The sequence below is a fragment of the Henckelia pumila genome, chromosome 2 (assembly GCF_033568475.1).
Source record: "Henckelia pumila isolate YLH828 chromosome 2, ASM3356847v2, whole genome shotgun sequence".
NCBI lineage: Eukaryota > Viridiplantae > Streptophyta > Magnoliopsida > Lamiales > Gesneriaceae > Henckelia > Henckelia pumila.
The window spans coordinates 90,101,957-90,114,610 of record NC_133121.1 but is presented as its reverse complement, the minus strand read 5'-3'; the positions used below and the strand labels follow the sequence as shown (position 1 = coordinate 90,114,610).

Below are 12,654 nucleotides of genomic sequence, written 5' to 3'. Positions count from 1 at the left end.
CCAAAATTTTAAAATTTGGTTTTATTAACATATTTTATGTTTCCACATCTGATAATTCAAATGATTTATTATTCAAAATTTAAATTTAGTATATGGAGATTAGAAAAAATAAAATTCTATTAATAAATTGATAGAATATTACACAATTGATAAATTAATGATTAGCTAGACATTAAAAAAAATTAATTAACGGGTAAATATAATACTAAATTTTTTTAAAATTTATTTTATATTAATATATATATATATAATTTATTTCTATTAAGTTAAATTAATGATTTGAAATTTAAATATTATTATATTATGATAAATTTTTATTATTTAAAACTTTTTTATTATTTTGGCTTAAAAAAATTATGTAAACAAAAAGAAATATATAGTTGAAGGACAAATTTTTGATATATTGAATTCCGGTTAAATTTATAAAAGTACATGTTTTTTAGTTTTCAATTTCATCAAATTACTATTATTTTACAGCAGCCAAAAAATAATAATATTACTTTTTATCTATAATTTTATCATCATTAATTATTATTCTAAGACATAAAAATTATGTATCAATCTACATAATAATACAAAATAATAAAGTAAAACAAATTTCAAATTTCGAAAAACAAATCATTAAAATTTTCAAACGTGAGAGCATAAAAAATATTAGCAAAACCAAATCTTAAAAAATTACCATAAATTAATTTTGTTACCAAAATTAATCCCACAACATATGATGATGTGTGGGAGTCCCCACTGCAGAGGATCCAATTCCGTTTAGTTTATGTATATGTATACATAATTTAGTATATATGTTTAGTTTATTTTAATTGTTGTGTTTTAGTATGTTTAGTTTATTTATATTATCTCATGATTTAAATATGTTTATTATAATTATTAATATATGCATGGTTATAATTTAATTTATTAATTATATTTTAAAGTTAAATTTAGAATTATGTGTGTATTTGTGTTTATAGTGCATATAATTATTAATATATGCATGGTTAGAATTTAATTTATTAATTATATTTTAAAGTTAATGTATTAACTGTATTCGTGCATAAACTTGTTGATAATTGTTTGTCTTGATAGTTATATCCAATTTCGTTTTTGGATAGGGATTTTGAATTTTATGGAGGATACTAGTCGTGATTGGATGTACAATCGTTTACACAATTGTTATATAAGAAACGAGTTTTTTTTAGGGTGTAGAGTCATTTGTACAATTTGCTAAAAGACATCCTCGTTGTTTATCGGATGGTGAAATGCGTTGTCCATGCAACCGTAATAAGTGTAGAAACAAACAGTATTTAGATGAGAATACAGTTAAAGTCCATTTAGAGCAACATGGATTTGTGCCTGGATATCATCGTTGGATACACCATGGGGAAGAATATATCCGTCCATCACTTTCATATGTGAATTTCTCAGAGGTTCCTTCCCACAAAAATCTAAATCTTGATGCCGAAAATGTGTTTCGTAATGTAACTGAGAACATTCTCGATTCGTCAATTGGTGATACTAATTATTACCATGAAGGTCCTTCCTCCTTCTATCAAAATGTAGACGAGCACATCAGTTTTAACTTCAATGATAATATAAATGCGGCAACAACTGATACATTAGAAATTTCGAACGAATATGCCAAGAATCTTTTTGATAATCCGAAATCGGCTGAGTCAGAAATATGGAGAGGAAATCCTCATGGTATAACTCAACTCTCATTAATTTCTGAAATCCTTCAAATGAAAGCTCAATGGAACATGTCTGAAAGTAATATGGATCAAATGTGTCAGTTAATGTCGAAGCTATGTCCCAAGGAAAATAATGTATCAGATAGTTTTTATAGCACTAAAAAATTAATCAGTGAGTTAGGGTTGCCTGTTGAGAAGATTGATTCATATCAAAATAATTGTATGATTTACTGGGGAGCTGATTCGAATCTCATAGAGTGTAAGGTTTGCCAACATCCTAAATATAAACCGCAAAGGAGTCGGACGAGAAGGGGTAGCAAGCTCATTCCTTTCAAGCAAATGTATTATTTCCCTTTAACGCCTCGCTTGCAAAGGTTGTATGCCTCTGATAAAACTGCATCACATATGAGTTGGAATTTTACCCATGTGCAAGAAAGTGACTTGATGACACATCATTCTGATTCATTAGCGTGGAAACATTTTGATCAAACCAACCCATCATTTGCAATAAAAAGCAGGAATGTGCGCTTAGGACTGTCGACAGATGGATTCCAGCCCTTCGGTCAGTCTGGGCAACAATACTCATCGTGGCCAGTTATATTGACTCCATACAACTTGCCTTCATGGATGTGCATGAAGGACGGGTACATGTTTCTAACCGTTATTGTTCCAGGTCCTTCCAATCCTAAGGACAAGTTGGATGTGTTCCTCCAACCGTTGGTAGCAGAGCTTAAAGATTTGTGGTATAATGGAGCTATGACATACGACGTTCATTCTAAAACAAATTTCACTATGAGAGCGGCCCTGATGTGGATGAGTAGTGATTTTTCTGCTTATGCTATGTTGTTTGGTTGGAGTACGGAAGGAAAACTAGCTTGTCCCTACTGTATGGACTCCTCTGAGTCATTCTCGTTGCCTTATAGTGGCAAAACATCTTGGTTTGATAACCATAGTAAATTTCTACCGATGGATCATCCACTACGTCGAAACAGACATTTGTTTTTAAGTGGTCAAAGATTTACAAATTCAACACCACCAATTAAAACAGGCGAGCAATTGCTCAATGATATAGATGAGTATGGGTTTTTGCCAGCGTATGAAGTCGATGCTGATGAATTGAACAAAGAAATTCATACGGTTGCTAGTTGCGGATGGAGAAGACGTAGCATTTTATGGGAATTACCTTATTGGTCAAAAAATTTGATAAGACATAACTTGGATGTAATGCATATTGAGAAAAATATCTTTGACAATTTATTCAACACTGTCATGAATGTTCCTAGACGTACTAAAGACAATGAAAAATCACGTGAAGACATTAAATTATTGTGTAATAGGGCAGAGCCTCATCAAGATGAGGATACAGGACATTACCCTAAAGCAAGTTATACTTTGGATCGAAGAGGAAATGATGTTCTATGCTCTTGGCTGAATGAGGTCAAATTTCCAGATGGGTTAATTTCTAAATTATCAAGGCGTGTAGACATGAGTAGATTATGCATGTTCGGCATGAAAAGCCACGACTGTCACGTATTCATGCAACGACTCATTCCAGTGGAATTCAAGGAATTGTTACCGAAAAATGTGTGGGAGGTTTTAACAGAACTCAGTCTTTTATTTTCTTCTTTCACGACCAGGAACGTTCGGGAGAGTGATTTGTCCTGATTACAGTCAGATATTCCACTTATTATGTGTAAGCTAGAAAAAATAATGCCACCGAGTTTTTTGATTCTATGGAACACCTTCCTATTCATCTTCCATATGAAGCACTGCTGGCCGGACCTGTTCAATATAGGTGGATGTATCCTTTTGAGCAATTTCTTCGCGGCCTCAAGACGACGGTGAAAAATAAGGCTCGAGTTGAAGGTTCAATTTGTAATGCGTATTTGGTCAAGGAGGCTTCAATATTTTGTCAACACTATTTCAAAGTGACGGCAAACCCGACAGCAAGCATTGATACTGTTGGAGAAAATACTCTCCCGAAGTTATCTGTTTTCAAGTTTGTTAGTCGAGCTATTGGTGCAGGTAAACTTCGCTGGCTATCTGAAGAGAAGTATCACACAATTTCAACTTATGTTGTGTTGAACTGTGAGGAGTTATGACCATTTATCAAGTAAGTTTTTTTTTATTTAATAATTAAATAATATTTATAATTTCATAATTCATTCCTCAACAATAAATACACAATCATCAAAATTATTGTTTGTAGCATTTACGAGCAATTCTTGAGGTTTCGAGACCCAAACATCTCGCAATCTGAGATTACTCAACATTTACAGTCATAATTTGTTACATGGTTGAAGCATTATATAAGTTTTAAAAAATATATATTTCATTTTGAATATTTCTATAATAAAATGGTAGGCAAATTACTTGTTGATCCATGAACCATGATTGTAATATTATGGTCACGTAGAAGATTTAACGTTTGATTTAATTATTTATCATATATTGGTGTTTAAGGAAAGGACAACTCTCTTATTTTATTTGGTTCATAAAAAGATGCATATCTTCGTGAAATAGCACCGACATTACAAAATGGTAGTTTTAATGGGTTGAACATGGGTGACATATATATATATATATATATATATATATATATATATAGTGTTATTATGCTGCCCAACAACTTTGCCCAATTCCGTGCCCACCTTGTACAAGTCAACTCACTTATTGTATTGGTCAACTCACTTATTATACATGATGGGCACGGAATTTGGCATACTTGTTGGGCAGCATAACAAAACTCTCTCATAACAAAACTCTATATATATATATATATATATATATATATATATATATATATATAAACTAGCTATAAACTAGCTACACATGCACACACGTTGTGTGTAAAATAAAATTTATAGAAAATATATAAAGGATAGTGGGAAAAGTGGAGAGAACATGTGACCGGGATGAGAAGTAGTATTTAAAATGGGTCATGTAAATTACCATATTGTTATACGTAAATTTTTTGGGGTGATCAAATTTTTTCAAAAACCGCTCGAATCGACCGCTCCGCACCGCCGTATCTCATTTTTTAAAATAACAGTGGTTTTAAAAAAAATGGGAACCTCCTCGTTGCCACGGTTCGGTTATAAATTTTGGCCCAAACCGTCCCACACCGGACCGCCGTGTATAGTTGTATTTAGCTAAGGTTATATTTATAGCACATTGTATATAGGTTATACACAATAGATTCATATGCCGCCTCCACTCTCTTCTCTCCCAAGTCTTCTTCAAAAAAATTTCTCCTCTTTATCTCTTGTTAATCTATTTATTACTTCTCTATAAAAATATTCATCTTCAACCTTGTTTTATAACAATGAGTAAGAATGAAATTTCAAGCATCCTAAAATATGAAAATATGTCAAATCTGGTAATTTTTAGTTTATATTTCTACTTCTAGTTTTTTTTTTCCATTCAATTCTTGATTTTAAATTTGATTCTGGATATGGGCTTTTGTTTTTTTTATTTTATTTCTGTAAGTGAGTAGCGATATTCTTCATCTTTGATTTATTTCATTTTAAATTAGGTTTTTTTTTTTTAATTTATACGCTCTAAATCTCAACTTAGTTTTAAATTCATGTTACAAGGTGGATCTGGAAGCTTAAAACCGCCGAAAACCGCAACCGATTAAAACCTCCGAAAACCGCAAAAACGATTTTACATATTAACCGCAACTAAAAAAATAAAATAGGGAAAAGTACACTTCTGGTCCTGTAATTTGCACATTTTCCATTTTTGGTCATGTTAAAAGTAAATTTACAATTTTAGTCCTGTAAATTGCATTCTTTTTTTATTTTTGGTCATATTAACATTGAATTTGCATTTTTAGTCCTGTAACTTTCATTAATTTTCATTTTAAGTCTTATTAACACTGAATTTACAATTTTAGTCCTATAACTTGCATTCTTTTTCATTTTTAGTCCAGTTTAGATATAATTTTAATTTTTTTATCTTGTAATTTTCATATATTTTTATTTTTAGTCATATTATCAATGAATTTATATTTTTAATTCAATAAATTTCATATTTTTTATATTTTTATTCATAATATATTATGATTTACATATTCTAAAACTTTTAAAATATAAATGAATCAACAAAAATTCAAATAAAAATTATTCGAAATTTTTTTACACTAAATATCATCTTATAAAATACATAATATAAATAAAACTATTAATCTAATATGAATCATTTTTTTCGGTTTAGTTTTTATATATATAATCTGAAATCGAACCATATAATTTTATTTTATTTTTAATCATATTAAAGGGAAATTAAATGGTCTTGTTAACACTTAATTTTTATTTTTAGTCATATTAAAGACGAATTTTTTATTTTTATACCATGTAATTTGTAATTTTTTCATTTTTTATTTATATTTCTACCAAAAATTATTTGTGACAAGCATATATGACGTGAATACTTAAGATTTGGTTAAAACAAATATGACCATAAATCCAAACTCAAGAAACAAAATGACAAAACAAAAATGGAATTTTGGTCGGATATAAAATTTAAAATAAAAAATTATATGGTTCGATTTCATATTATATATCAAAACTAAATCCAAAAAAACATGATTCACATTAGATTAATAGTTTTATTTATATTATGTATTTTATAAGATGATATTTAGTGTAAAATTGTTTTCAATAATTTTAGTTGAACTTTTGTTATTTAATTCATTTAAATTTTAAAAGATTTAAAATATGTAAATCATAATATATTATAAATAAAAATATAAAAAAGTATGAAATTTATGAAATTAAAAATATAAATTCATTGATAATATGACTAAGAAAAAATATATAGAAGTTACAAGACAAATAGTGAAAATTCAATGCAAACAAGACTAAAAATGAAAAAAAAATGCAAGTTACAGGACTAAAATTGTAAATTCAATGTTAACAGGATTTAAAGTGAAAAATTTATGAAAGTTACAGGACTAAAAATGCGAATTAATGTTAATAGGACCAAAAATGAAAAAAAAGATGCAAGTTACAGGATTAAAATTACAAAATTATTTTTAACAGGACCAAAAATGAAAAATGTGCAAATTATAGGACCAAAATTGTAATTCATATAACCGAACCGTAATTGAGAATTCGGCTTGAATTTCTTGCGAAAAACCGCACCGTGATCACCCCTAATTATTTTTATCAATAAATAAAATTGAAGTGTATTTTAGTCTACACACGTAAATTACCAAATCAGTTACTATAAAAGGTTGAAGTTTTATTAAATGGTAAGATATATGTATATGTGTGTGTGTGCGATTTTAAACACGCTTTTAGTAGTTGTATTAGAAAACGTTACTAATAAAAGAATCGGGTAGGTATATTTTTGTAATTTCAAGGAGTTATACCAAGTTTTTTTTAAAAAAAAACAATTACTTTGAGGCATATATTCTTTATTAAATGGTAGAGATGGTATAGATATATACATCATACATAAATACACGGGATTTAGTCTTCTAATCTTTCGTTTTTCTTTTATTTTATTTTATTTTATTTTGCATTGGTCTTCTAATCTTTCGTTAATTGGCCAAGGAACTTCTAATCATATATGATAATTTTAGTTGAATTCCACCTTTATTTTATAACGTTTTTATCGAGTCAAAATCAAAATTTTCTGTGTTCAAATTTACAATTTTGATCCATCAATTTTATAACGTTTTTATTGAGTCCAAATCAAAATTTTCTGTGTACAAAGCTACAATTTTGATCCATCAATAAAAAAAACTACAATTTTGGAACTCATGATTGTTAATGTTATATTCAAGTCTAATTCTTTGTGTTCGTAGTATAATGATATTTAAATTTTATTATTTAGTCATGAACTTAATAACACAACCATTCTATTATACATAGGAGTGGACAAATAATGTACAATTAAAATTTTATATATTTGTTTATTTATGATTTTAGTGTTTGTCAAAATTGATTTTAATCTTGCATATTTCAAATTTTGACAATCGTAATAATTTATAATTGTGAATGTTGATGTGATGTAGCACTTTATACGTGAACAGTACCTAGGCACCACATCATGCAAAGTGGCCAAAATTGCAAAATAAATAAATGTAGAAGCTAAAGACATGAATTTGTTATGCTGCGCCCACTCAATTTGCACATCATTGATGTGATATTTATTTATTGGATGCGATAAATTGTACATTTAATAGTTGAGTATTATCTTAATGGTGAATACAAAGATGATAATAGTTGGTGAACAACATAAAAAAAAACTCTAGATATATATATACCAACATTGTAATTTCCCTTTACATAAAAATTTATAATCAGGTCACTTATATGCGTATGCTTTGATGTCTCAACTTTTCATTCAAACACACGTATATAATTAATTAATTGCTTGTATAATTAATTAATTGCTTATATTTAACAATTTTTTCCCACTTCTCTACTAATACATATAGTAACTAATTTTAAAAAACGTCCAATAATTTTTTGAATGAATTAAATAGGAATTTTCTATATGATTTGCTTTTTTCCCAACGATTTTTTTAATCTGTGTGAAAATATAGATTTGTATAATCGAAACGGATGACGTATATATGAATTCACAGACCAGCAAGATGTCATATGTTAGCGATACCAGTACCTTTTATTACCATATCCGGTTCCGGTTCGATTTTGTTTTGCAATAAGTTGAAAACAAAATGGATTTAATTTGCTGCTTGATCCAAGAAATGCCAAAAAAAATGTACAAAAAATATAATCGTATTTGTGGATATTTTGTCTGCGGGTGGATGTTTCCAAGTTCCCACTCGTCCAGTTTCCTTGCGCCCCAACAAAGCCCAATGTTATCATGTGAAAACAATAAATTTGTCTTCTTCATCACATATATGCATGTTACGTACTAATAATAAACAAAACATTAAACACTTGCAAAGAAACTACGCTTGCCCAGATACAGGAAAGCCCAACGGAATCCGAAATTAATATAAAATACAATGCCTTGAAAACACAACAACACGCATGCCAACCATTATTCTATTTGACATCTCAGATTGTTGACACCATGTTGCTGCCGATACCAATTATATATTATTTTGTATTTAGACATGGGGTCGTATGCAATATTAATAGTTGATCATATACAAATTTTTTCATTCAGTACAAATTATTTCAAGGGCATCTAAAAGTGAATATTTTCAATGAGTTGGTTTCTTGTCAGATCATGATGTAGTAAATCTATATTAATTCATGATACAAGTCGATCTAGTCCACACACATACACACACATGCGCGCACACACATACATATATATATATATATATATAGAGTTTCTTTCAAGTGCCCACCTATCATGCCTACCAATGATGTGGCACTATTCAATTGGATGTGATAAAGATGTGATAAATTGTAGGTCCAATAGAATAGTGCCACATCATTGGTGGGCATGGTAGTGGGCATGATAGGTGTGCACTTGAAAGAAACTCTATATATATATATAAATAATAAAAACAGTAATAATTTTGACATAAAAAGTAATATTTTTTTATGAGTTGAGTTAGATCTGTCTCAGTAAATTGATTCGTGAGACGGTCTCGTAAAAATCGACGTGTTTATCAAATATCAATAACTTTGCAAACCACGTTACTGAAGCAATCTGCAATAAACAAATCAAGTTTTATCTTATTTCTTAGGAACCAGACTTTTGGAAAATCTCAAAACATTTAAATTGTTTTGCATACACATGCAAGACTAGATCAATTTCTGTTCATGCTGACCACGTATATATATCTATATATGATCTATCAATATTTAAATCATTTGCGAGACTCATTCATATTATTAAAAGTTTGTTGTGTGTACGTACATATTCCCCCATCTGCATACAGCTTGTCAAGGCTTCTTCTGAGAAAGAGGTGAGCAATTTCAGGTGCCAAGAACCAAGGCATAAGCCGACATGAACTGTCTGCTGTTCATACACATTCTTGAATCGGTCTCTAAATTTAAATCTTATATATACGTACATCTCGAGTGATCAAACCCTCATTCAACAAATTAAAGCCATTCATTTGAAGTAAAAGATATATACATACATATATATATAGGTGGCATCAATGGCGGGGGTTGGAGGAAAGATGAGTGGATTTCAAGATAACTTGGCGGCCATGGCGGATAAGTTAGGAGGGGAGGGGCTGATAGCAGAACTTTGTAAAGGGTTTAGCCTTTTAGTGGACAGGGATAAAGGGGTGATCACATTTGAGAGCTTGAAGAAGAACTCGGCTTTTCTTGGCTTGCAAGATTTCGGGGACCACGAGTTGAGGAGCATGGTGGAAGAAGGCGATCTTGATGGCGATGGGGGGATCGATCAGATGGAGTTCTGTGTGCTCATGTTTAGGTTGAGCCCCGAACTAATGCAGCGATCCGAGGCATGGTTGGAACATGCTATTTACCAGGAGTTCTTGCATCATGGGCAGAATATTTAACAAGTTTTATGTGTTATAATTTTGATTTGATACAAGTTGTTACATTTCAATTTTCTATTCATATTTTTTTTTTTTTGGAAATGTATACTCTCGAATAATAAAACATCATTTTCGTTGATACATGGCGCGAAAGACTAGCTTGTTTTGTCGAAAAGGGTCCGAAACTATTGAAATTTTCTATGATCATAACAAAACATAAAGTAACTAAAATTTAAAAGAAAAAGGCGAAATTCCATGTTTGCATTATCTGGATTGAAGCTGGCAGGCCTATTGAAATACAATGCTAACATTGGGGGAAGCCTTAGAGAAACACAATATTTGAGATCTGAAATTTTCTCTTACAAGCATAGGCATTTGCTTGGAAGAGACACTAGAGTTGTGAAGAAACACTTGCCGCAATACCTTTCCATGCTTGAGCATAAATTTCACAAAACTAAGTTCGAGTGCATATTCTACGAACCCATAAATCTTCACCGCTTTCAAGCGATGTGCCAAGGACTCAAAGCACTGTGTTTGTGATTCCCAGTACTTCATCTCTTCTTCAAAGCTCCATGTTTCCGATAGGTCGTCTACGTTCCGGAGCTGTCGCCCAGAGATAATCGATTAGTAACGAATCGTCCAAAGTACTAAAAACACACGAAAAAAAAATGGTGGGGGATCCATCTATAGCTTACTCTTTCCTCGGGATAACGAGGACCACGAATAGTGATAATGAAGGTGTGAATGTTGGGAGAATTCTTGACAATTTTCGCCATTCCGGGGATGTTTTGCTTGTGAAATCCTGCCATGAATAACTCCAAGGATCCCAGTTTATGGAAGGGACTAAATGAATTTCCAGCAAATCTATTGGTTCTTGATAAAACCTGTCCATTTTCAGGATCCAAAAATTTAAAGACATGTACATATATATACAAACTTATATGATGAGAAATTAAAGTATATATATACATGAATGATACATACATCAATACACTGACTATCGAGTGTCAAATACTGGTGGCAATGAGAGATTCCAGAAAGAAAATTCAATGCACTTTTAATCTTTTCTGGATTTTGATAACCTTGACGAATGAAGAATTCGACACGGGCTTTGCGCAACGACGTTAAATTCCGCAAAACACTTTCATCGGTGACAATGTTTCCCGACCAGAGAATGCTGGCGAGCATGGGGGCATCGATCTTAACACGAGTAACACTTGTATGAGCGAAGGATCTTGTCACCCTCAATCTCTGGAGTTTCCGGACCGAAATCTCCAAATATTGCATATGATGACATCCATCGATAGATAAATCTTCTAAGCAAGGACACTTGATCCTGAGGTTCTTCAACCCCGAACAAGCATCCAAGTTCAGGTTCTTAAGCGAAGGAAACGACGAATCGGTGAACAAATCGAGCACAGATGGCTGATCACGTAAAAAGGGACCCGAAAGGGATAGAGTACAGAGTGCTCTGAATCCCTGTTTCATGATCTCCACGGGAGGTAACCTAAAACCAGGATAAAACGACTTCAATCTGAAAACACGTAGCGTTTCGCAGTTCAGGACACACCTCGGGAAGTTGAAGTAATCAAAAGTAGACACCTCCACGTCGAGTTCTTGAACGTGGTGTCTCACAGCACCCCGGATCAGACTATTGAGGCCGGAAAAACTCGTTACGAACCGAATCTTGAGGACACTTAATACCCCGGAATGCTTCTCTAGCAGGCCTATGATCTGGTCGACGTAGTCGGATACCCTGTGGAAGCAAGAACGCTCCATGCCACTCATTTTGGGCTTCCTGACGAATGGTGACATGGTGTTGGCAATTGCGTTTGCACCGTTGGTGAAGTCGAGATTGGGAAACGAGTGCCAGACGTTTCTCCAACGCCGCGACACGACGCCGGTTCTGGCGACGGATTGGATGGGTAAAAAGGAGAGGATTTGATGAAGAATGTCATCTGGTAGATCACTGATCCTGTCCTGAATCTGAACAGGGTTGTTTGGAGTACTACTTGCGGCGGCGGCTTGTGCTTTCTGATGGAGAAGCTTCTTTCTCTTGGCGGATCTTGTCTCCATTTCAATTTCAATTCATCGAAAGTGTGGAGCTTCGTGTGATACGAGGTTTTAATGAGATTGGATTGAGATTGGTGAAATTTTTCTTTTTTTCCGGGACTGTTATGATTTGGAGTTTGAAGTTTTCAAAGTAGCGAAATGGGGTTTTTTCCTGATAAAACGAACGATATCAGTTAAATTTTTCATAATAGTATCTCATCAAATCTTTTATTTTATTTCGTATCTTTTTTTGTTCTAGAAATAATATGTTTTTGTAGCGACTAGAATATTTACTTTACTTACTGGTATTTTAGTTCATCCGAGTTATACAAAGAGTTAAAAAAAAAATTCTATTTTGAATATAAAAATTAATATTTTTTATACAAAATCTCTGGCATTAGTTAATTTTATAAGAGAGATCTTTTATTTGGGTCATCCGTAAAACATATTGTTTTTTATTCTAAA

General features: G+C 31.6%; 3 protein-coding genes across 3 annotated transcripts; 2 read left to right on the top strand and 1 right to left on the bottom strand.

Moving 5' to 3' along the window:
• Positions 1 to 1,256: 1,256 nt before the first annotated feature.
• On the top strand, positions 1,257 to 3,350 carry LOC140877890 (uncharacterized). The gene has a single exon (XM_073281490.1). The coding sequence runs from the start codon at positions 1,257 to 1,259 to the stop codon at positions 3,348 to 3,350; it is 2,094 nt and encodes a 697-aa protein (XP_073137591.1).
• A 6,389-nt stretch (positions 3,351 to 9,739) lies between these two features.
• On the top strand, positions 9,740 to 10,272 carry LOC140884714 (calcium-binding protein PBP1-like). Its single transcript, XM_073291559.1, has one exon. It carries the CDS (start codon positions 9,790 to 9,792, stop codon positions 10,156 to 10,158), a length of 369 nt encoding a protein of 122 aa, XP_073147660.1. The 5' UTR covers positions 9,740 to 9,789; the 3' UTR covers positions 10,159 to 10,272.
• A 117-nt stretch (positions 10,273 to 10,389) lies between these two features.
• LOC140885119 (putative F-box/FBD/LRR-repeat protein At4g03220) lies at positions 10,390 to 12,297 on the bottom strand. Its single transcript, XM_073292050.1, has 3 exons — positions 11,122 to 12,297; positions 10,833 to 11,021; positions 10,390 to 10,740 (listed from the first exon to the last, which is right to left on the bottom strand). The coding sequence occupies exons 1-3, from the start codon at positions 12,211 to 12,213 to the stop codon at positions 10,426 to 10,428; spliced, it is 1,596 nt and encodes a 531-aa protein (XP_073148151.1). The 5' UTR covers positions 12,214 to 12,297; the 3' UTR covers positions 10,390 to 10,425.
• Positions 12,298 to 12,654: the final 357 nt, after the last annotated feature.

Excerpts from the sequence above, each read along its gene's own strand:
- LOC140884714 (XM_073291559.1), top strand. The coding sequence starts at position 9,790 with ATGGCGGGGGTTGGAGGAAAGATGAGTGGATTTCAAGATAACTTGGCG.
- LOC140885119 (XM_073292050.1), bottom strand. The coding sequence starts at position 12,213 with ATGGAGACAAGATCCGCCAAGAGAAAGAAGCTTCTCCATCAGAAAGCA. Across the intron at positions 11,022-11,121 it reads TCGATAGTCAGTGTATTGAT|GTTTTATCAAGAACCAATAG; the intron begins GTATGTATCATT and ends GAAAATGGACAG. Across the intron at positions 10,741-10,832 it reads CTCGTTATCCCGAGGAAAGA|CTCCGGAACGTAGACGACCT; the intron begins GTAAGCTATAGA and ends TCTGGGCGACAG.
- LOC140877890 (XM_073281490.1), top strand. The coding sequence starts at position 1,257 with ATGCGTTGTCCATGCAACCGTAATAAGTGTAGAAACAAACAGTATTTA.